The sequence below is a fragment of the Acartia tonsa genome, chromosome 12 (genome assembly GCF_053477335.1).
Source record: "Acartia tonsa isolate MP-2025a chromosome 12, ASM5347733v1, whole genome shotgun sequence".
NCBI lineage: Eukaryota > Metazoa > Arthropoda > Copepoda > Calanoida > Acartiidae > Acartia > Acartia tonsa.
Genome location: NC_137271.1, coordinates 16771255 through 16796935, shown reverse-complemented (window position 1 = coordinate 16796935; position 25681 = coordinate 16771255). Strand labels below are relative to the sequence as shown.

The following is a 25681-nucleotide window of genomic DNA, read 5'->3' as shown; positions in this document are numbered from 1 at the left end:
TGTCTACTGCAATTTAGTTTTAAATTAAAAGTATAAATAAATGATTATATTTTTTTAACTCCTTATTTTCTCAAATGTATTACCATGTCTTTTTAGCAGTGACACGAGACACATTGTGCTTGTTTAATTAAGCTATTGCAAATAAATTTAAAAAGAGAAAAAGTATCTTGTGTGATGTTCTACATTTTTGATTTAAGCAGCTACTCTATAGTGGGAATGTATGAATAAGTTAAGTCGAATATTTAAAACTTATTAAGATTTTAACATTACAAAATGTAAATATAATAAGAAAAAGTGTTACCTAAAGATTTAAAAATCGTTTCTTGGTTTCTTAGGAGAAAAAAAATCTAGCAATAATTTTAAAAAACATATTTCAATTAAACTAACTAGCAATTATTGTGTTAGTTCCCTTTTTAATTAAAACAAAGAAGGTGTATAGTTAATTATCTTTGGAATTCAGCTATAATACCTTTGGACATATACTTGTTGCATTTTAATCCGTAAATTCCTAAATTCTCTTGTATCTGTTTTATTAGTTAAACAATCTTCAATTGGATTTCTATTTCAGAAATTTCAAAACAAAACTTATTATGTTACTTTGAACTTCTGATTTTAAGTTCAATGTGTGTAAATTAGTAAGATTTTTTTGCCTGTAGCAAAGGATCTTGCTAACCGTTAACATATATTGGGTATAAATGTGGTATTCGGCACCCCTAGGCCATGGTTTTATGGCAACTTGTGGGAGGTCCGAGGGACCTCCCCTGAGTAAGGGGGTGGGTACATTTGAACCCCCCCCCCCCATGTATTAAAAGTATTTATAGTTTAACAATCCTATTATGTTTCATCTGATTTGCTCGTTTCACCTACCCCTTCCAGAGATGGGGGATAATTATTGCCTATTGTGTTTATTGTATGTATATAACTTTAACCTCTGATTTTAGTAGTAATTATTCCAATCTATGCATTGACCATTTTGTTGTATTATAAATCAGTATCCTGTAAGCTCTGAATAAAGTAACACCCAATTAAATTCTGTTTGTTATTTGGTGATACATAGAGAAGCCCAGCTTCTCTATAATTATACTTGTCCACGTCTGTTCACACTGCCGTAATACCCGAACTTGGGAAGCGGCTGACAAACTGCGGCCGTCCGTATGTAACGGTTAGCTCTTTTGATTAGATAGGAATTAGAAAGCGTAGCAACTCTATAATCATTACCAGAGAGTCTTGTGTTCTAATTTGTATTCTTTATTTTCGCAAAGTAATCGTCCTATTTCTTGTTTTCTTGAGTTATAAGACGATTGAATACTTTGGATTAATAAAGTCTCAAAATACTACAGTTAAAGTTTGTCAAGCAACTGTATCAGAATGTCAGTCTGTCTGTGTGAAGCTTAAGATATCTAATTGCTTGGAAATATTGTTCTCATTAAGATAAGATAAGATAACTGTAAAGGTTTAATTTAATATGCATTGGGAAGGTTTTCAAATATTTTGAGGTACCTCTATTCTCCAAAGAGAAGCCTCTGAAAAAAATATCTTTTTCTTACTTTTTCTAGAATTAAATGTGGATGGTCGCCCCCCCCCCCCCTTTTTACATTTATTTATCATAAATCCTTTACAATAGATTATAGGATATATGACAAATATAATTATAATCTAATATATATTATATTCTAAAAAAGATAATAAACAATGCAACACCAATAAAAATTCTGTACAAGTGTGTTCATTTTTATATTTTTTAGTAGCGAAGCAATGCAATAATGTGGAATATCCGCCGTTTGTTTGTTTGAGGATGGAGGTACATTTGTGGATGTAAGTTTAGGAACGTTTAGACATCCAGGTGAATTTTAAGGATATAATACAAGGATTTTACAAAGACTTATGCACGGCTACCGATTCCTGGTATTAAGATTTTTGAAGTAAAAGATCTGGGGGGGGAGGGGGGGTATAAAAATTTCAGAGGAGAACGCCAAATATCTTTAACCAGTTGACTTTCGTGTAACCCCCAAAAATTCCAACTTACAATAGTAAAAGGTTACCATTCTAGAAAAATATTTGTAAGCATGAGTTATATGAATATAGTATACATCTAAGCTGCATATATCACAAAATTGTTATGTCTTCCTTTTTAAAAACTTGAATTTCATTCTGCAAATTGACTTTTTATCATAAAACAGGAAAAAATATTTGGAACACTTAATGTATGCTCAAATGCATTCCTTGGTACTATCCATTTAATTTTTAGGGCAAACCGCTTTTTTTCATATTACAAAGCTTCTAAAGTAAAGATATAAAAAGATGTCTTGTATAATGACTTGGCTTTGTCAACTTTATTAGGAAACAACATCAACTAAATATTTAATGGAAAAGATAGAAAAAATAAAAACAAAGTTTGGTTTTAATATAGATATCCTTTTTTTACATTATTGTTATGTAATTTGTACTTTAAAATGAAATAGTTAATTACTTTTATCTTTCTGTTATATCTATTTACCAGCTTTTGCAACCTAGCATCTAGGGGAGTTAAAAGAAGTATAATAGCCTAAATTATCCCTAAACATTTCAGTGATTAGGGACATCTTCAAAAAATGGGTTTTCTATTTTCTCATCTTGACATAATATTGACTTTTTTACTGGAGTGTTCTCCTCCATTTCCCTCCCTTTAAGATATAAGGTCTGATCAAAATTTAAGGACTAAACACCACCTCCTGCGTTGGACATTAAAACTTAATGGTGAATCCACTCAAATATAAAAATTTTTGTCTATATAAAATTTTGTTTTTAGAAATATTAAAAAAACTAATTGCTTTTTTGTAAATAGATTTGAATGATGCAAAAGGAAGCAATTATCTACCCTGTTAAAGTTTGACACTTTAATTGCTTTGAATACAACTTTTGCTTAATCTATCCTTTGTTGAACTTTAAAAAGCTGTTTACAATACCAGGTATAAATTGCACCTGAAGTTCCAGAGCTGGATCTTGAAATCACAGCTACGCACATGTTTATGCCTCTTAAGAGCCATTTTTGAAAGCGCCTCACGAAATATTAATCTTTAAATCATAATGGCAGTGGGGAGCCAGAAAACACTTTGAAACCTATGTAAAGAATGCCTAAAACAGAGAACCTAATCATTAAAGTATTTATTGACATCTTAAGCTACAGGCCAAAAACCTTACTATTTTATATCACAGGATATCACATATCTTTTACCCATTACTCTAGAACCATTTTGATAAGCTTGGGCAATACGTAAAAAATGAAATTTAAACTGTTGAAGTTCATTAAAAAATCAACAGGAATCTTTAAACAGTTTTAAAAAAGAATATTAATTATTATTATAAATGCAATAAACAAGTGTTCCTAATAACAATAGTCTATAAAATGTTAGTTACTCCTTGTAAAAAATCAGTCAAATTTATCTATTGTTGGAAACATCCAGGTAAATCTTTTTAAAACATTTAATATTATAATGATAACAGATCTATAGATTAGATGTGTATACAGATAACTACTTCCCTTTCTTTTTCAATGACCTCTTTCGTCTGCTAGCAAATTGCTTTCTGATACTTGACTCAATATAACCAACACTATTGGTTGATTTTCAATGACCAAATTGAGAGTCGGCACAAGGACACTGCAATGGGGAGATACAGTTATTTAACCCCTTCCTCCTGTAGTGTTTTACTATGTTATAATGATAGATTAGGGATAAATTTAATTAATATCCACACTTCCCCCAAAAAATTGCTTAACTTTTAAACATTAGAATTATAGTAATAAATTCTTTTGAATTACATTGTGTTATTTCTATACTAATTTTTTAGGATGATGAGACTTTGTAACTTAAATAATAGATTAGAGATAAATTTTTAATATCCACACTTCCCCCAAAAAATTGCTTAACTTTTAAACATTAGAATTATAGTAATAAATTCTTTTGAAATACATTGTGTTATTTTTATACCTAATTTTTTAGGATGATGAGACTTTGTAACTTAAAAGTTGTTCTTTTACTATTTGGAGCCCTTTACAGTACAGGTATTTTTTTTTAAATCTTTGTCATTATCTCTTATTTATTTAATGAAATATTGCTTTGTTTTCTCTAATTTTTGTCCTATTACTTTTCTTATTAGAGTTTTGTTTTCAATTCTAAGCAAGATAGTCTCATTCAAATCAAAGTAATGTATTACTTGTCGTAAAATTAAAACTTTAAAGATTATAATTCAATTTGCAGGTGTAGAAGGTGGTAACTTGATGAATTCAAGACCAAGTACCCGTCAACAGCTAAGTTGCTGTGAAGGAATGAATATCTTGTCTTGTGATGAGATAGAACTTGATCTGAATGCGCTAGGTGATGCGGACCTCTATCTGGAACCTCTGAATACAACTCTTCAATACCAAGGACTGGTTCTAATGAGCAGCAACTCTTATCACTACAGCAATGGAGAGGTTGATTTTATTCTTACTGCAAATGTTGAGCTTGGAAGTGTATATGGTCATGCTGCATTTGAGAATGGTAAATCCTATGTAATTGAGTTTTGTGGGGAAAATATTCATGTTCTAAAAGAGCTTGATGTTGAGAATCTAGGAGCTGATGAGGGAGTTGATGCCATTGATGAAAATACAAATACCACAAATTATAGAGTAAAGCGGCAAGCTGTTAGTGATACAACAACTATTGTAACCTACTCTATCAAGGTGTACTACACTCCCCAGTTTGCTGCTACCACTGCTGATATCCAGGGATTTGTTGAGCAGGTAATTCAGGAAACTAACCAAGGATATATCAACTCTAAAGTTCCTCTTAGAGCTAAACTGCACTGTATTGAACAAGCAACATTGAATGACGTGTCTTCATCTAGTACAATGCTAAGCCAATTCAGTACAATGAAAGGCGATTCTGCAACTCTTCGTGGAACAGCTGATGCTGCAGCATTATTGGTCAACAGTTTCAGCTCATGTGGAATTGGTTACCTTAATACTATTGGTAGTGGTAAAACACTATCAGTTACAGCAAAAAGCTGTGCTCTTGGGTATTATAGCTTTGGTCATGAATTGGGACACAACATTGGCTTGTATCATAATAGAGAGGTAACTACAAATCCTTATTTCAGTGATGGTTATGGTTATTTAATTCCACAAGGCTCCGCATCAACAGGCTATAGAACTATCCTTGCATATAGTGCAACTAATCATCGCCAACGTGTCAACTACTACTCTAACCCAGATGTAATTTATCCAGCTACAGGAACAGCTACTGGGATAGCAGGACAAGCTGATAATGCTAGAGTCATAACTGTTCAGCGTTTCGATCTTGCCAATGTTGGTGATGAAAGTAGCCGCTGCTCTGGAACAACCACTCCACCACCTCAAGCATCATGCACAGTCCAGGGAAAGTATCAAAGCTTTAGACATCAGTACAAAGGAAGAACTTCTCAGTCAAACTGTGAAAGCCAGTGCAAATCTTCCAATGACTGTCATTCATGGGTTTACCACAACCGGTATAGTTGGTGCTACTTGTTAGTTGGCAAACAGTACTCCTATACTACATATAGCAACGGCCCTGACCCAACCCTAGAATCTTGCAACTTGTACACACCTGGCTCCTGTAGTAGTGCCAATAGTATCACCTACATCCGTTACCTAGGTACTAGTTCTACATCCAGTGCTGCTGCATGTGATGATGTATGCCGTCAACAATCTGGATGTACTCAGTGGAATTATAAATCTAGTGGCACCTGCTACAAATATCAACTTTACAACCGATCCTACAATGGATGGACTTCTGGACCAAGATTTTGTTGATCAATTAATCTTTCTTCTTACTTTTGGCTTTGACTTTGGCTTTTATCTTTGGTTATTTTAATTTTTAAAATAAATAATATAAATTAAATTTTCTTAATTTAGATTTTTCTATTTAAAATTGAAAATGAGGTCTGATCACGAAAAACCACCCTGCCTCGCCCCCTCCACCCCACCTCAAGTTTTTACCATGACTACAAATAGTGAAGTGATAATTGTGGAATTATCTACATATATCAAAAATTCCAAAACTTCTTTACACTACAAATTTGATATAATAATTACATATTTTCATACTTTATTATTATTTTTTTATTTAAAACTTTTGTTGTTTCATTGTTATTGCTATGCTACTGTTGAATACAAATAAGTAGTAATAGATATAGCATTTACATGGATATTATGACAGGGGAAAACCTTAATTTTTGTTGCTAACATAGTCAGTTTTTTATCCAGTAGGAGGCAAGAGGATAGGGTAAAATGGGTGAATGGAGGGTCATTATTTTATACAGCAACAAGTTTCACTTTATTAGAGTCATGATGATCTGTTGTGAGATCCAAGTAATAATAAATCTATTTATGCAGGTGTCTGTATTCTAAAGGAAATGTTATAGGCTCAAAAATATTCCTGAAGAAATGGCAAGTGATGGAATGTTTTGAAGTGACTTCATTGTAGTGAGGCCTCCAGTCAATGTTGACAAACTGTTTTCCCTGATTTTATTCTTTGTTGAGGCATGCACACATGAATCTTGGCTATTCCTATCAGCTTTACGCATTAGAGAACAGGATTTTGGAGTATTGCTATCACTTGGCACAATATTTCCTCTGGATGAAGAGGGTTTTAATTGACTGCTATAACTTCTTGTCTGGGGGCTTCTTAAACCAGTTTCAAGGTTATCGGAGGGTTTGCCTAAAATAAGCTTCAATAAAAAAATGTTTTATGAAATGAGTAAGGGACTATTGCAATATTTTCCGCTTTTATGAAACCAGATACTGAATTTTCCAGTATGGCTTCAAAACCGATTTATATTCGTTGGATTAGAACCTGGTCTTAGCCATACTAAAATTCATGTATAGCTTCATATTACAGACAATTTCCACGAATATTTTTTTAAAATCATAAATTGAAACCAGCAATCAAAGCATGAATCAGAGATAAATTATTTGCACCTGACGAATAACTTCTTTAAAAAAAACTTTAAAAGGAAATAGTAGCTTACACAATAATACGTAAAATTGTATGCAAGCTTCCATTCAAACTGTTCAACTGTTCTTAATGTTGACAAAACGCATGGTATTTAACGAATATTCAAAAACAGTTACCTAATAAGCACATTTGACTGGAAGCTTGCTCACAATTTCACGGATTATTGCGTAAGCTACTATTCCTTTTATTAACCTGCCTATATTTTTGCAATTTAATGCTCTATTCCCCATCCCACCCCCAACTCTTGGACGTTTCTATTGTTTACCTGGACGAGGCGGCAAAGCTGAGGAACCTTGCAACTTGGTAACATCTGGAAGGTTTGGCTTCAAACCTGCAGAGCAAAATTGTATTTTACAAGAAAATAGAAGTAAACATTTCACAATGATCAAAAACAAATAAAAATATATTGAACCAAAGCGTCAAAGTCTATGGTTAGTTGTGTATTTTAATTTAAATATTATCATTTGGTGCTATTTCACAAAGTACTCTCTTGAGCACTGATCACCTCCTCCAGACCCCCCCCCCCTCTATCTTCCGTAATTTGAAATAAATGGAAAATAAGTATGGGAGGATATTTTTTATTTTGTTTATTTATTACTTTAGATCAGTCTATGCTAGGTTATATATTGGGTACAATAGGGTTCGAACATTGAACATCAGCTGTCAATCAACCCATACCATAAATATACATATTTACCTTGACTTGTGATAATGTCGTCTTTTCTTTGATTAGAAATATTGAGCAGATCTGGTTTGGTGCGGCTATATTCTGGCTCCTCATACAGGTTGTCTTGCGCGTTTTCTTTCGTTTTATCAGATCTGTATAAACAAAAGAAAATATGTAATTAGTATTACAGCCACAATAAGCTGCCAATGAAAATAGAAAGTAAAAGAATAGAGGGAGCATGAGCTATATGCATCTCCTCCCTTGTTACTCTTCTATTTGGTCTTTGGAATTAGCTAATAGCTTTGGAAATATAAACACAGCCGAGTCCATATACAAAAGAGCAATTTGATATCAGATGAAAAGGGTACCCACTACTTGGGCCAGCTATTTTTTTGGATTATACAACTATGCTTATACATTAATTATGACAATTACCTTTTATCTTTGAGATCTTTATACTTTGGAGGCGCATATGCATCGTATGAGAACTTGCCGTACATCAACTAAAATAATCAAATTATTACTTGGATGCAGCACCAAATTTTCATGTACTCTGATAAAGTGATGCTCGCAGCTGGATAAAATAACGATACCCCAATCCCGAATGTTTTATATCCATTGCTAGAGTGTAAATTTCAATATGAAGATGCAATTTTAAAAAAATGCGTTCCAGTAAATGATATTCATTATTTTAACAAAATGTTTTTTTAAACTTTATCATATTGTAATATATTAAATATGAGACTTGTATTGTTATCAATAAAGAATAAAAATTATCTTAAATATTTTTTTTTTATTGTTTATTATTAAAACTGCAAAAATGAAAGTAAAAGAAACTACACAAAAAATCTACTCCAAATAAAGTTATAAAACTTGACAAGGTCAAAGTTATGAAAATAAATATTTGAAATTTTTTGCATAGAGATGAAATATTTGATAGTAACGTTACATGCTAAATATGGATGCAACTCCAAAAAAACAAAATTCAAAAGCTAACCTATATATATGCAATGCTCTTCTTTTATAATAGAATTAAGAAAGGATCATTTTTTTATTTATAACTTTTTACAATTTTAAACCTTAAAAATAATTTTCTCTAAAATTTTGCTGAATTCCTAAAGGAAAAAGATTAAAGTAAAACAATAGAGGGCAAGGGGTAATTAATTGTATGTTCCCATGTGAACATTATTCCGACTTTCGATTGAGTCTTTGAAAATCAACCAATAGCTTCGTAAACATTAGCAGATAGCTGTCTGGGTTATGCATCTATACTTATTACATTTTCTTGAGACAGATATATAGACAGACAGACAGAAGAAAGATAAACTTACACAAATGCTTCGCAACCAAATCAATTTACACATTTGCTAATAATTTTAGTTGCTGCTTTAAAGGCAAACCAATCAAGTCCTATATATTTCATCACAATTTTACGCTGCATATTTGAGTTGAAAAATTTATATATGATAGCTTTCTAGCTTTTTTATAAGTTTATGTTTTTTTTTAAAGGCATACGTTTTCCTTTAATAATTCAAAATTTAATAATTATGCTTTTTATACATGTTTAATTTGCATGAATTAGGCATTTAAAAAGCCTCCCATATTTACAATCTATATTTATAGAAAGCTCTTTTTAGTGCCTATGAAAAAAAATACATTACAAATGACCAATGAGAGGCCAATACACATAATAAATAACCAATGGCAGGCAAGTATATATTTTAATTGACCAATGGTAGGCCTGTATGACGTCATTTTTAATGGCACTATAAAAAGCGGTAACCACGGAATTGCACCCATACGGTATTCCACACACGGAATTGCACCCAGCGGGACTCCACCCAACGGAATTGCACCCATACGGGATTCCACCCACGGAATTGCACCCATACGGGATTCCACCCACGGAATTGCACCCATACAAGACTCCACCCACGGAATTGCACCCATACGGGATTCCAGCCACGGAATTGCACCCATACGGGATTCCACCCACGGAATTGCACCCATATGGGATTCCACCCACGTAATTGCACCCATACGGAATTCCACCCACGGAATTGCATCCATACGGGATTCCACCCACGGAATTGCCCCCATACGGGACTCCACCCACGGAATTGCACTCATACGGAATTGAACCAAAAGGAATTCCACCAACGTAATTGCACCCATACAGGATTCAACCCACGGAATTGCACCCATACGGGACTCCACCCACAGAATTGCACCCATTCGGGTGAAATTCCGTGGGTGCAATTCCGTATGGGTGCAATACCAATGTAATCATAAAAAGCTTCTATCTATATTTTCGGGTAGAGCACTCATGTTATAGCTTCTAAGGTTTTCTTATGAAATGTATGCTGTACAAGAGATCTTAATGAAAATATCACTCACCTGATTTTTGTTTTGATATTCAGATTCAATATTCTTCCATTCTTTCTCCTTCTCTGCTTCTAACTGTTCTGGCTCTTAACAAAGTATTTCAGTTGAATTTGTTTTTGTATGATTTAATTTGGTTTTTTTAACCGACAAAAAGAATCCAGGGGCTTTAAATATTTAGAGGAGAGGAAAGGGAATAGCATTAAAACTTAAACTTAAGAAAATGAAAAAAAAAGCTTAAAACCATCCTGAAGAAGCTTATCAGTTTAGTGGATATTGAGATCTTAACAGACAAACAAAATACCTTACCAATGTATACTAAAGTAAAGAAAAAAAGTAAGCTATTTATCAATTTAAGACTAACCGCGAATATTATTACTCATAAAATGAAGAATTTTCTTTTTGATTATTTACATTAAAATTTGAGTTTACATGAAAATTTAAATTTATAAAGTAGGACTTTTGTAGTTCCTACTTCTTCTTTGAGGTTGACATTTATTTTTATAAACTTCTTGTGAATAAAATTATCCTTGTTATTCAATGTCATTATGATAGATTTTACCTTTTTTCGCCAAAGGTTTTTCCACTTCTTTTTCTTCTTTGCTGTAGCTAAAGTAAATATAATACAAAACAGTGAAATAATTATGAATTATAATAAAAGAACTGTTTAGCTTACAACATAATATACTTTTTCGTATTCATTCGAATCCGGTGGATAGCAACCGGTTCCCATCCATACGAAAAAACTATGTCTAGCATCGTATTATATCCAGCTTTCTACGAATATAAAAATGTACAATCATAAGATTAAAATCAGTTTTTTAGCCCGTGCCTTCGGCACCTAGGGTCTAAAAAACTGGTTTTAATCTTATAATTGTACATTCTATATCCGCGGAAAGCTGTTTATAATACGATGCGAGAAATAACTATTCTCATTTAATGAGCAAAGTTTTAATTAATGTCTTTTTGAATTCAACAAAGCGTTTAGTAGTGAAAATCGTACATTTTTTTTAAAGGAATCTAGGAGATCTCAGATCTATAAAATTATTAAAGTAAAAAAATTGAGGGGGGAGGGTTTATTTAACTCTATATCCCCAATCCGTGGACCCTCTGCCAACCTTTAATTAGGTCGTTGAATATCAGCGAATATCGTCGGAAATATAAACACAGCCAATTCGCTACAAAAGGAAAAACAGTAAAAGTGTCTAACTATGACGTCAGAAAAAATTAACAATTAACCAATGAGAGGCCGCTGTATATTTTATCACAGTGAATACTGGCTTCTTATTGGTTTATTGTTAATTTTTACTGACGTCATAGTTCGACACTTTTACCTTTTTTCCAAATAGCAGAAAGCAATTTGCTAGCAGACGAAAAAGGACCCTGACACTGGATTCAGGTATTTGTATGGATTATATATATTTAAACTTAAAACATATATCAAAAAAATTGTCTTACCTTTTTCTAGGTAGATTATTTTCTCTTCTCCTCATAATATATGAATCTTTACTGAATGTTCTAAATAAACAAAAAGGTCATATTACAAGTTCAAAATAAAAAATGTAGCCCTCAAAAAAAATTTTGTTGTTCTTTTCTAATATATCAATTCATAAATGTTTTTTTAGTATGCTTAGAAACTGATTATCATCCGCTGAATTAGAAACGGTTCTCAGCCACACTGAAAAATCCTGTAAAGCATCATAAAAAATATATAGAATTATTTCCAGTTTTGTTTGCCTTGATCTTCGGCACCTTGGTGATAACTGATTAAATCTTATAATTTTGTATTGTAATTCCGTGGAAAGCTGTCTATAATACAATGCGATAAATAATTATTCTCTTCAGAACAACTTTCAATTTTTAAAATTAGTTTTCCCAGCCCAAATATTAAAGTAAAATATTTGAAAATATGCCAGAAAACATTACAACATTGATTCACAGGATTTATTATGTCTTTAATGTTTATTTTTCGACATGTAATTTCAATGGTTTATAATAACTATATCAGGCAATAAATAAAGGTGAAACTATCATTTTTTAAAGGACATCATTCACCATTATTTGCGTTAACTATGTGACATGACTTAAAAGTGGTGGATTTATTAAAGGCATGACAATATAATAAATATGTTTGTTACAGCTACACACAGTTTTAGACACCAAAATCAAATAAAATGTCTCAGGCTTGCCTTCGAGTTAGGTTTTTCTTAGCTTACATACACAAAAAGGAAAACTTAGGTAACCTTATACACTAAGAAACTTCTCAGAATTTGACCTAATATTGGGGATAAAATAGTCTATCTTTGATTAATTGATTTATTTCTAAATAATTTTACTTTTTAAGATATTACCTATTGAAATAAATTTTTAAAAAGTAACCACCTAATGTTTAGTTTAAGATAGGATTATTCAAAATTTAAAAGAGAAGTTTGCATTTTTAGTCTAACAATATTTTGTATTTTTGGACAGCTAGGAATTTTGTTTAAATACTTGGGATGAGATTTATTGGAGAAAATGAGAACTATTAGATATAGAAATAACCTTAGAAAATATATTTTCTTTTAAATTAATCTATAACCTTATTTATTAAGTATATTGGCACAAAGACATCCATTTTTTTATGTTAACAGTCTCAATTGATTAAAGGTTAATTGCAATATTGTATTAATTACAATTTATTCTGAAATTTGCTAGAGTTATTATTTTATATCTATAATCGTGTATAAGACATAATCCTCGTAAATTATAACAAGGTTTAAAGAAATTTTGATGGCAAATAGTTACTTATCGCATTGTATTATAGACAAGTTTAAAAATTTTAAGATTAAAACAAGTTTTTTGATCCTCAATGGGCTATAGACCCAGGCTAACAAAACTGGTATTAATTTTATGATTTGTATGTTAATACTTGTAGAAATTGTCTGTGATACTATTGTATACATGAGTTTTCAGTATGGTTGAGAAATGATTCTAAAAAAGCGAATATTTTTTTCTTTAGATGCCACAACCCTGCCTCTGGGGGCGCACTGCTAAAAATTCTAAGCTGACAATTAATTACTGTTAAAGACAAAAAGTTCTGAATGTCCTAGTTAATTTTCATTTAAAATTTGTATGAATAGACGTGTACGTACAGTAGACTGGCCCAAAAAAACATGAATTTTTAAATCTTTACCATATCAATTTGCGCATACCTTGAAGTTGTTACCGGATCAAATGCAGACCTTTTAGTGAAAACTAGACCTCTCTACAATGAAAATTGATCTCGAAATTTCAATCTTAAGCTTTTTATCAAAAACTGCATATTTTCATGATTTTAACAGGAAATAATTAAGGAACTGCCAACCTAAAATAATGTAACAAGAATTTAAATATGAAGCAATTATAAAAAGTAGGCAGAACCGCCATTCCTGCCGAATAATTCCGAAAAATGTCTAAAAACATTGTTTTATTTAAATTGATAATTTGTATAAGAAATTGAACTAAAACAGTAGCTATTAGTCTTATAAGAAGAAAAATTATGAAAAATATAAATTTCATGGCTCAACAGACATTATCGCCAATAAAGAGACAATTTATTTAAATAAAAAATTAAATGAAGGTAAAAAAACATGTAATATACGTATTCTCATATTCAACTTTACAAAAAAGCATACTAATAAAAAAATTAATATTGCAAAAAATAGTTTGATTGTTTTTTATTAAACCAGGAATAAAGATGTAAGGCTTATCTTTAATTATTTTTCTTACATGATTTTGTACTATGAATTAGCTTTCCCAAATTATTGTAATTGTACATAAATAAATTTTTATACTTTCTTTCTTCATATGTTTATTCCTGGTGATTTTAATATTTTATTTTCTTTAGATGCCACAACCCTGCCTCTGGGGGCGCACTGCTAAAAATTCTAAGCTGACAATTAATTACTGTTAAAGACAAAAAGTTCTGAATGTCCTAGTTAATTTTCATTTAAAATTTGTATGAATAGACGTGTACGTACAGTAGACTGGCCCAAAAAAACATGAATTTTTAAATCTTTACCATATCAATTTGCGCATACCTTGAAGTTGTTACCGGATCAAATGTAGACCTTTTAGTGAAAACTAGACCTCTCTACAATGAAAATTGATCTCGAAATTTCAATCTTAAGCTTTTTATCAAAAACTGCATATTTCCATGATTTTAACAGGAAATAATTAAGGAACTGCCAACCTAAAATAATGTAACAAGAATTTAAATATGAAGCAATTATAAAAAGTAGGCAGAACCGCCATTCCTGCCGAATAATTCCGAAAAATGTCTAAAAACATTGTTTTATTTAAATTGATAATTTGTATAAGAAATTGAACTAAAACAGTAGCTATTAGTCTTATATGAAGAGAAATTATGAAAAATATAAATTTCATGGCTCAACAGACATTATCGCCAATAAAGAGACAATTTATTTAAATAAAAAATTAAATGAAGGTAAAAAAACATGTAATATACGTATTCTCATATTCAACTTTACAAAAAAGCATACTAATAAAAAAATTAATATTGCAAAAAATAGTTTGATTGTTTTTTATTAAACCAGGAATAAAGATGTAAGGCTTATCTTTAATTATTTTTCTTACATGATTTTGCACTATGAATTAGCTTTCCCAAATTATTGTAATTGTACATAAATAAATTTTTATACTTTCTTTCTTCATATGTTTATTCCTGGTGATTTTAATATTTTATTTCAATGTTTGTAAACAAACAGACAGAAAATTTGATGTATTGCTTTATATCTGGTGTAAGGCTATATTAATTGGGGAAGAAAGAACGAAAATAAAAATGCATTTGACGAGATAGCGATAGATTTTTTCTTAAAATAAATTATAGGGCTAAAATCTACAAACAATACATAACCTATTTTTACATTGCGCACATTGAAAAGCGATTTAGACCTTCATTTGGGCCACACTAACGTACAGTCTGCATAAACAATGATGTAACTAATTATAAGTCATTTAGAGACAGATTTTCGCAGTTATAACATTAAAAATTATAAGATTAATCATGTTTTTTTTTTACTTTAATATTCGAAGAAGATAGTCTTTAACATTTAACACTATGCTATACATGATCTTTAAGTATCACTGAGAACCTGTTCTTATACAGCGGATATTAATCGATTTCGAATCAATACTGGACAAAAATTTCAAAGTGATTAGTCTCATAAAAACCTTTTATTCATAGAACAAACGGAAAAATCCTTGCAATATCAATTTTTGAAAATTAAATATAAATCGGCATTTCTATTTAAAATGGTTACAACTGCACAAGCTAATGAAATAATTACCCGTTTTGATTTAAATTTAGTATTATTTTTTTTATACAATTCCTTGGAGTTTATAAATAATGCTTTCTGGACGTGATCAATCTCTTTTTATTCAAAATTAAAACTTGAAACAATTTATTAAAATGCTTAGGAGATAAACAAGCTTTTGTGAGAAGGTTGTGTATTTGTTTTTCTAAAATTCTTACTCATGCAAATACAAAACAATATTTTTCGTGTGTTTTAACAAAGTTTTTACAAAATTAAAATCGATAATTTTTTCAAGATTTGCTTATTATTTTTTAAAGATTATTTTGGATTATTTTGACCATAAAAAATATTAAACAAAAGTACAATCAATCAAAAGCAAATTAAACAAAAACATAAATATAAAATAACTTTTTTTCTTCACAGTTTAAAGCAAATTATTGTTACTTTAAAATTTAAAAAAAACATATCGGTACTGAACTCTAACTCTTAATCGAAACTTCTATTAACAAAGAGCCACGAGGACGGCCTAGGGGCTAATTAATTTTAATTAGCTGGCAAGTATTGCAAAATTTATGATAACAGCTATCTATCGCACCGTATTTCGCGGATATTATAACATTTTGTCAGGTGGTATTAATTTTAAAATTTTAATATTTGAGAAAATTTGTCTATGATACGATGCTATACAGGATATTTCAATATGGCTGAGTCCGGTTCTAAACGAGCGGATATTAATCGGTTTCGAACTGGTTTCGAAGCTATACTGGAAAAGTTACTTACTTTCCTGGCCAGAGATAACAACCACTTTGTAGAACATACCTGATGGAATCTGCAGGATTTGGATTAGGTTTTCGAAGCCTAATTGCAAAGTAATTTAAGCTCAATGTGAAAAAAAGATGAAAATCTTGAATTACTTTTTTAACTTCAAGAGTTGAATAATAAGTTAGTAACTTTTTAATCTTCCTTATTATGTTCAAGTATTAAATTTATTAAATCTTGTATTTAGTAGTAATTTTGTAGATGTTTTAAAGTTTGATGTAAATAAATATTGCTTGATTTATAAAAGTTTTTAGTTGCATAATTTTGGTTAAAATACTTTGCCTAACTCCATCTATTGTGTCCGCTTTTCTTGTTGGAAGGTCATCATTTAAACCTAAAACATAAAAAAAACATGCTTATTTTTTCTCATAACAATAAAAATTCCAAAATCAACAAATTATAAGTAACGACGTTGAAACAGCTTACAGTGCCTATAAAAAAAACCATACAACACAAACGACCAATGATAGGCCAGTATATATTTTAATTGCTCAATGGTAAAATGTATAATGGCCTATCATTGGTCATTTGACAGACAATTTTATAAGATTATGATACAAAAAAATAATATTAACCTGTAGGTGGTTTTTTGTGAATTTGTCCATTATTTTCTTTTCCATTTCTAATCTACAAATAATTGTTTTAGACTGTGTAACTCAATTTGCTCGCAGTCCGTTAGTAGGTCGGTTATTCTTTGGAAGACATTGAAGTAAATTTCACTCGGCTAAAATTTAATTTAATAGTGTATCTTTTTCGTCTCTCCATCCTTAATGAAGAAAATTTATTTATATCGGAAAAATTTTAATTTCTTCTCTCTGTTTTTGTTATTGTTCATTTTTTATGGCTCATTTGTTGTTCTATACTGTAAAGGAGAACAATATAGGTTCAGTAGTTAGTGAGGTCCTTTGCTCCGAAACCACACACACACACATAAACAGTCTGATACTTTTGTAAAAGGATTGATATATATATATATTACTGTATTAACCTGATTATTTTCCTCTTCTAACTTTTCATTAAAAGTATCTTCTTCAAGAGTTGAATCTGTCCGTAATAATTCTTTCTTTGGCTGCAATCTGCAAACAAAGGAACAAATGAAGACAAAGCTTTCTACATTAACTTAATACAATTTAGGGTTATGTTTAAATTGCTAGTTTTTATATATTATATTTTCTCTTTCTTTTGTTGAAAAGAAGATGATAACAGTAAAACTTCTATAAAATATAGACAAAAATCAACTATCAAAAATTACATTTGAATTTTCAGCATGAACCAGGGTCCAATGTAAAACAGTACTTTAAAAAAACAAGGTTACACAAAAAATTGCTACCTGGCAAAAGATGGCTTTTCTGTCAATCTTAACGAATGGTATCTCAATAAATTTTCAACCGATCCTAAATAAATAATAATTGCAACATCTATAAAGAGAAGCTTAACAAATCCGAAAATCGTTACCTATACCTAATGGTCCTTAGAATATATATTAGGAAATTCTGGTTATGATTAAAGAGTTGTTTTCTAAATTATAACTGACTGCTACAAGAATCATCATAAAAAGTTTGAAATCAAGAGAATAATTTTAATATGTCTAAATTAACGATAAAAGGTATCCGTTACCCACATGTAGAGAGGCTTTGCTTATAAAAAGAACAATATTTTCAATTATTAGAACAATAGAAAAGCATTTATTATATTCAAAAGTCTTATAGCGTATAGAAGGACGTACATGGCCACACCATATATAAGCCAGGGAAATTTATTGTTCTTGTTATCAACGTTTTTGAAATCTATTTTTACAATTCCCGTACTGTTCAAAGAGATACTTGCAAAACAAATATTTTGCCACAGTTCTACTTTTTAGTAGCAAAGCTACTTTATTATTCAAAATAGCTGGTTGAAACCTTTTGCGGATTTTCTCGTACAGCTTAAATGTCGTGTAAAATTGCCATTGTTATGGAGCATATTTATTTGTAATACATCCATATTCCATAGTGGTCGGACGGATTTTATGCAGCTTTTTATGATGTTGAAATAGATATGAAATTTTCTAATATGATTCCTTTGATTAAAAACCATCAACCCCTTTATATTATATTGTTAATATATTTCATTTTCTTGCGCTACACTTCTTATGGATGCTGTTATTCTTGTTTAGATATATTTATACAATTACACAGTAATTGACAAATATATTACGATTTTTGTAGCGCAGCTCCTGTATATCTTGTCTGAAACAGTTACGGAAACATAGAAATACTATGATAGCGTCTAATGTTCCATTGGATAACTTGGAAACCTGCTAAGGGCTCAAGTAAAGTTCTACTGAAAAATATTACATCGTGGAGCTTTTTAATTAATTGGTTGATTCCGGACTGGTGAAGCTAGGGTTTTGGGTGGCGTGCAAAGCGATTCACAAGAGAGATGTGAAAACATTAAGGAGTGAAAAAGGAAAATAGAGGAATTCCCAATTTAAATTTTAATAGAGGTGTTGACACCCTTCTATAGAACTCTAGCACACGCAAATGGCTGTTAGTTTTGTCCTATCTGTTATAACAAACAAACAGACATGGAAAATTGTAGAATAGCTGCAAATAAAAACTCACCCTGACTTAAAAGTGCCGAGGATCTAGAACTTTCCCCAAATATTCGCCGGCTTTTCAAACTCCCGGTCCTGAAAAAAAATGCAACTCTTGTTTTATTTGACGGGTTGGATAAAATTAAAAGAATAAAAACAGGGATACATCAATGAAATATACAAAAAAAAACATTTGTAAAAAAAGTATATCATTTTGTAGATTAGAAAGATATTTTAAAGACGGAACATTCATTGGGTTGATTGTAAAAAACTGAAATATAGACATATTATGATATTTGTTTTATAAAATAGAATAAATGATACTAGCAGCTTTGCCCTTATAGACCCCCAGGGGTACTAAAAGAACGGGGTGGGGGTCGACCATTCACTTTACATTTTTTTTAAATTAAAAATTTTAGTTTATTTTTTCACTGCTCGATTACTGTTTGGAGGGAGGAGGTACCCTCCCCTCAAATCCCTTCCATGGACCCATGCGAAACTTTAAATTGGGCCAGCGGTTAGCGAGATTCTTCAGAACTAACACACACATTCTGTAACATATATATATAATATATAATTGCATAAAATAAGTAAAAATCATCTGAATTAAGTAATTCATACACCTGTGAACTATAATGATAGATAGATAGATTGTACATATAGAAAGTATTTAGGGTAAATACAAAAATTCCAAGACCTTCTCAAAATGACAGCTAATTGCAAAATAACAACAAGGATGACAATATCTATCTTGACGAAGCTTTATAAGTTTAAAATAGGGTCATAACTTACGTCATATTATTATCACTTATTTGAAACACATATACAGATAAGAATAATCTCGTCCATAAACGCAAAGCTCTCGAATCAAACAAATAAACAAACATTAACAAGCATAGAGTTAAAAAAACATAATATTACTTTCAATTTCGATATAAAATTAGACGCGAAATATCTTAAATATTCAATATCAACGTACCTCCGTTTTGGAAATTAATTGTAAAGTAGCTTTAATTGTTACAGATTGACTAAGGATAATAGAGTTGCTGTTTTTTTTTCTAGCTTTTAAAGGGACAATTATATTAAATTTAAAAGAGATAGGAAAATTATAACATTGATACAGCAACGAGTAGAGCTATCCGTTATGAACCTAAAGACGGGCCGAACTTAATTGTAGAACAGCTTCGCATTTAATACAAGATCAAATCACATTATATTTTGGCTAATCATACCTGACTAAATATTCTGGAAGATTAGCCAGACGTTCTGTACTTCTCTTTAACCATTCTGACATAGACTTATCACTAAAAAAAGAAAAATGAATTAAAATAATCGATATATTATTACTTGGATGTTGCACTAGATTTTCATATTCTCTGCCAATATATCTATCCATATCAAATAACTATCATTGAAATTTATTTTTTGACAACAGTTTGACTTTAAAATGCCGTTTAATATAATTTTCAGGGTGAGTTTTAGAGATAAGAAAATAGACTATAAGTTGCTGTACAACACCAATGATTATAAACTAAAATACCCCTCTAATAATGAAGAATATTAGTTGAATTGACCTTTGGTATTAATACACTAAGGCAAGTTGTTAAGCCAACGAATGAGGAAATGTGTTTACGAAAATTATTACTGTTCTTTTTTCTATAAAAATCATCTTTAACATGATGTTGCCGCGCTTTCTTTTAAAATAAACTTGTCCATATTATATATATTTTTTTTAAAATAATGACAGTAACCTGACTTGTATTATTTCTTGAAGGCTGCCAGCTGAACCTTTCTTTACACCACTGTCTACAATAAAAAAAGAAAAAAAAATAGTAAAAAATAATAAGTAATTTTCCACAAAGTGCCTAAACTCCATCCCCCCCCCCCTCCCCCATCTTTTCCTTTCTTTCTTAAATCATTATAAGGTGAAAATAAACGTGGGTCTTATACCTATGGTGCCCTAACCCTTCAGGGGCTATCAAGTACCATAATAACCTTACAAACGTAAGAGTCCCAAACGTCAGAGTGGAAAAACATCAGAGTGGACAAACGCAAGAGTCCCAAACGTCAGAGTGGGACAAACGTCAGAGTGGGACAAACGTCAGAGTGGGACAAACGTCAGAGTGGACAAACGCAGAATTTTTGGGACAAACGTCAGAGTGGACATTTTATAAGTAAAACGTATGAGTCTCGATTTTATAATTATTACCATATAAAAAAAAACATTTATATTTTTACTTTTTTTCATATTTATTTAACAACTGTGTTAGAACGAAAATTTTACACCCTTTCAAATATATCACATATATATTATAAAGTTTAAATATTGGCATACCCAAATTTTTAACAAACATAATTTTTGTGCAGTGGAATATTACTCATTAATAACGTCATGGTTGTAGTATCCCACAATTGTTTGCATAAATATGACAGGGCTGACATCCTCGTCATATTTCTCTACTATGCTTGCCAGCTCCTTCCTTCGCATATTTGTGTAGGTGTTTCTTGCACTGCTTTTGGTTGTCTCGTTATTTTGAGGTGCTAGTAGCGCGTCCCTGAGCTTTAAATTGGCTGTTGCTTCTTCTGCTTGCAAACGAGCTACTACAGTCCAAGTACCTGAATTTGCAGGCAATGCTGATGATAAACCATAGTTATATCCTTCAGCAGAATTTGTAGTAAGAAACTCATCATTGATGACAGCATCATGCTTGTTCCATAAAGTATGTGGGAATCTTGGTTGGTTTCTTATTCCGGTCCTCCCATTTATGGCTCCAACGAAATTCTTGTCAAAGTACTCAATAAATTCATCAACTTCGTCTTTTTCTTCTGGCCAAGCTGGTTCAAGTTCTTTAATCTTCTTCTCTACAACAATATCACGAATCTAAATAAATATAAATTTGAGAAAAAAAATTAAATGTAAATTTAAAACTATCTTATTGGTTATGCCTAACATTGTTTTGCGCCCCCCCCCCCCCCCAAACATAACAATGACTCTGGACAAGCACAATATTTTCTTTATAATTAGGTTAGGTTAGGTTATAGGCTAGGGGGCCGAGCGCCCGCGGCTAGGCAGGCTAGGGGGCCGAGCGCTGCGGCTAGGTAGGCCAGGGTGCTGAGTGCTGCAGCCAGAGTCATTTTCTTTATGATTAGGTTAGGTTAGGTTATAGGCTAGGGGGCCGAGCGCCCGCGGCTAGGCAGGCTAGGGGGCCGAGCGCTGCGGCTAGGTAGGCCAGGGTGCTGAGTGCTGCAGCCAGAGTCATTTTCTTTATGATTAGGTTAGGTTAGGTTATAGGCTAGGGGGCCGAGCGCCCGCGGCTAGGCAGGCTAGGGGGCCGAGCGCTGCGGCTAGGCAGGCTAGGGTGCTTCAGCCAGAGTCATAGTTTTGTCAGGAGGTTGGGGGGGGGGGGAGGGGTAGGGTGGTATTAAAATTTTTGTTTTTTTTCTTTTGTTCAAATAAATTGAGGTCAATATATTGAAATTAATTGTTTACACCTAAATTACTTTGTTTATAAATTCAATACTGTATAACTTTACCTTATGAATATCATCTCTCACGTCTGATTGTTACCAAAGACAAAACACGAATAAGATGTCATTCAAAATTGGAAGATTTTTATAAAATATTTGAAAGATTTTTTGCAAAAAATTAGAAGATTTTTTGTCATATAATTAAAATAGCATAGACTCTGATGTTTTACTTAAGCAATGTCCACTCTGACGTTTGTCCACTCCGACGTTTGTCCCACTCTGACGTTTGTCCACTCTGACGTTTGGGACTCTTGCGTTTGGGACTCTTGCGTTTGTCCACTCTGACGTTTGGGACTCTTACGTTTGGGGTAGGACCCTTACATATCCTGAACTAAATCAACTAGCAAATTCAACCCCCCCCCCCTCCCTCCTATTATTAAGATGAAGATTTATGTGCATCACAAGGCACTTTAAGGGAAACTACATAGAGATTTTTTTTTTAAACTCATACAAACAGCTCCAATTATCAGTGAAGCTTTTGATACTATAAAGTAACCAGACGGACATATAAATTAATACGAGATTCCTCGTAGTCGTACTAATCAAATTTTATGTTAAAGGGTAAACAAAACAAAATGCGTAGATTTTTAAAATTCAAATTGCGCGGCTTGTGTTAATAGTAGAAAAATGTTATGCATACTGTTAGATCCGCTATGAACTGTATTTTTGGAAATATAAAAACGATTCCTGTGCTACGCATTGGTAAGGAGCTACGCGTTAAAATGTCCCAATTGACTTAAAACTTGACTTGCGAGTATATTACTAAAGAAGTTGTATCAACTTTTTTTTTTATAGCTAGCCGGTTCTTTTAGTAAGTAGTAGATGTAAAATTTTTCATAGAATTCAAATATGCAATCGGTTTTTTTGTAGACCTCTTATTTTTTAAGTAATTTAAGTTTTAAAAAAAAATAATTAAGTCGGTTTTAAGGTACTAAAACGCAACAAAATAAAAGAAGAAAATGGTCAGTAAGAACAAAAATAGTAAGATCTTTAATTTGACACCTTACTTTTAAAATTTTGTTGAGTAATTATTGAAAAAATCTATTTTTTTAACCTCGGTATAATAAAAACTTTAGACCTAAATATTTTCTCAAACAGACATAAAAAACATGGGTTCATATATACCATTAGAATCAGAAAAATATTACGAATCCATTGTAAGCAAAATTGAAAAAAATTAAAAAATTAAAAAATTACAGAAATGGCCAATTATTTTTTTTGTTCAGACAACACTATTGTCTCTCCTTTTTTACCCCCTCTTTACCCCCTCTTTACCCCCTTCCCATTTTTATACTCAATTGAAGAATTAAGACGTTGCCTGTACAACATAATATGATATTTTCATATAATTCCTTTTATTGTAGTTTATATACTATATTGTAAACTTTTTTTTTCAATTTTGCTTACAATGGATTCGTAATATTTTTCTGATTCTAATGGTATATATGAACCCATATTTTTTTATTTGTGAAATAATAAAATTAAGTTCAAAGTTTTTATTCTCGTGGGTTTAAAAAAATCGATTTTTTCAATAATTACCTGACAGAATTGAAAAAGTAAGGTGTCAAATTAAAGATCTTACTATTTTTGTTCATAATGACCATTTTCTTTCTTTTTTTTGTTGCATTTTAGTACCTTAAAATCGACTTAATTTTTTTTTTTTAAAACTTAAATTACTTAAAAAATAAGAGGTCTACAAAAAAACCGATTGCATATCTGAATTCTATGAAAAATTTTACATCTACTACTTACTAAAAGAACCGGCTAGCTATAAAAAAAATAGTTGATACACCTTCTTTTAGAGAATAGTGTGTGCAAAAATAAATACGTAGATTTTTAAAATTCAAATTGCGCGGCTTGTGTTAATAGTAGAAAAATGTTACGCTTACCGTTAGAACCGTTATGAACTCTATTTTTTGGAAATATAAAAACGGTGCCTGTGCTACAAATAATATAGGAGCTAGGTGGTAAAACGTTCCAAATTTTTCTCGCAAGTCAAGTTTTAAGTCAGTTGGGACATTTTACCACGTAGCTCCCTAACTATATGCAGCAGAGGAATCGTTCTTATATTTCCAAAAAAATACACTTCATAGCGGTTCTAACGATATGCTTAACATTTTTCTACTATTAATAAAAGCCGCGCAATTTGAATTTTAAAAATATACGCATTTTTTTGCTCACCCTTTATCTAATTTTTTTCTAATGTATTAAAACAAGCTAATCTTGATGTACTGTTTTACAATTTCCTAAAAATACTGAAATTCATTCTTCACTTATAAAAGAAATAAAAATCACCACTTTAAAACTCATGAAAAGATTTTAATCATTGGAAATATTTTTTACATTTTCTTTTATCTGACTCTAAAAAAATTATTTAAATAACAATCTTTATCAAAACTCTATCTTTTGTTAAATTGCTTTGTAGATTAGAAATGTTGAAAAGATTTTTTGTGTATTAGAACCTTTGAATTTAGTTTTAAAATGCATTTTTTATAACACAGATATTGAGAAAGATAAGGGTTACAAACAAAATAGAAAATAAAATTGTTAAACAAAAGTAGTTTATTTTCATTAAAATCATATAATTTTTACTGACTGACCTACCCAAAATATAGAAAAGCTTCGCTTTAAAAGTTTCTTACGCAATGTAAACTAAACTTTTATCTACTAGTTAGTCCAGTATGGCATACAAACCGATTAATATCCGGTAGATTAGAGCCGGTTATCAGCCGCACTGAAAAATTACATATAGCATCGAATTACAGACAATTCTCCACGAATAGAAAAATAAAAATGATAAAATCAAGACCAGTTTTGGCCCCTTGTGACTATCATTTTTAATTTTAATATCCACGGAAAGCTGTCTATAATACGATGCAATAAAATACTACTATTATTCGTGTACTAACTTACCAAAACTATTGCTCTGTTTATTTTGTTGGAATAAAGCTCTTCTGTTGGGTGCTTGGGATGACATCTTTACACTTATATTATAACTTTTTAACAAAATATTTTACATTGCAAACTGAAAAAAGAAAATTGTTTCTAAAAAGTATTATAGGAATAATACTTGTTTAATAGTTTGTCTTGGAAGGATCTTGATAATTGTTGTACCGATATGATTCCCCTTTACAATGTAGCTTTTAATTTGTCCTGGGAAGGTTTACGACTATTTTAGGGGAATGTACCACCACCTTCCAAAGAGTAACCGTCCCTAGGATCTAATTTGACACTAGTGCCAAAACACATTCTTTCAATCGTTGGCTTAAAAAACCTAGGGATTAGTACAAACTAACAGTGTAAAAACTTTTGTAAAAATATAAATCTTAATATACAGAAGAGGTATTTTCTTTATTATTTGATAGTCTTTTGTCTTATCAATAAAGATCCTTTCAAGATCATA

At 31.1% G+C, this 25681-nt stretch overlaps 2 protein-coding genes across 2 annotated transcripts; one reads left to right on the top strand and one right to left on the bottom strand.

Annotated features, from left to right (window-relative positions):
- The first annotated feature begins 3416 nt into the window (after positions 1–3416).
- Positions 3417–6185, top strand: LOC145334641 (peptidyl-Asp metalloendopeptidase-like). The gene is made up of 3 exons (XM_080180177.1): positions 3417–3443; positions 3981–4042; positions 4239–6185. The coding sequence occupies exons 2-3, from the start codon at positions 3982–3984 to the stop codon at positions 5807–5809; spliced, it is 1632 nt and encodes a 543-aa protein (XP_080036303.1). The 5' UTR covers positions 3417–3443; position 3981; the 3' UTR covers positions 5810–6185.
- Positions 6186–6399: 214 nt separating this feature from the next.
- LOC145334642 (uncharacterized) lies at positions 6400–25319 on the bottom strand. The gene is made up of 16 exons (XM_080180178.1): positions 25192–25319; positions 20502–20556; positions 19983–20054; positions 18779–18846; positions 17506–17569; positions 17164–17251; positions 16751–16802; positions 16458–16509; positions 16137–16214; positions 11521–11580; positions 10625–10671; positions 10078–10151; positions 8116–8183; positions 7711–7832; positions 7279–7344; positions 6400–6716 (listed from the first exon to the last, which is right to left on the bottom strand). The coding sequence occupies exons 1-16, from the start codon at positions 25253–25255 to the stop codon at positions 6415–6417; spliced, it is 1332 nt and encodes a 443-aa protein (XP_080036304.1). The 5' UTR covers positions 25256–25319; the 3' UTR covers positions 6400–6414.
- Between the last annotated feature and the right edge of the window lie 362 nt (positions 25320–25681).

What these genes read in the sequence shown, in the direction of transcription:
- LOC145334641 (XM_080180177.1), top strand. Translation starts at nt 3,982, where the DNA reads ATGATGAGACTTTGTAACTTAAAAGTTGTTCTTTTACTATTTGGAGCC. An exon ending in TGGAGCCCTTTACAGTACAG is followed by an intron (nt 4,043 to 4,238) that starts GTATTTTTTTTT and finishes TTCAATTTGCAG; the next exon opens with GTGTAGAAGGTGGTAACTTG.
- LOC145334642 (XM_080180178.1), bottom strand. Translation starts at nt 25,255, where the DNA reads ATGTCATCCCAAGCACCCAACAGAAGAGCTTTATTCCAACAAAATAAA. An exon ending in CTCGGCACTTTTAAGTCAGG is followed by an intron (nt 17,570 to 18,778) that starts GTGAGTTTTTAT and finishes TTATTTATTTAG; the next exon opens with GATCGGTTGAAAATTTATTG. An exon ending in AATATCAAAACAAAAATCAG is followed by an intron (nt 8,184 to 10,077) that starts GTGAGTGATATT and finishes TGATTATTTTAG; the next exon opens with TTGATGTACGGCAAGTTCTC.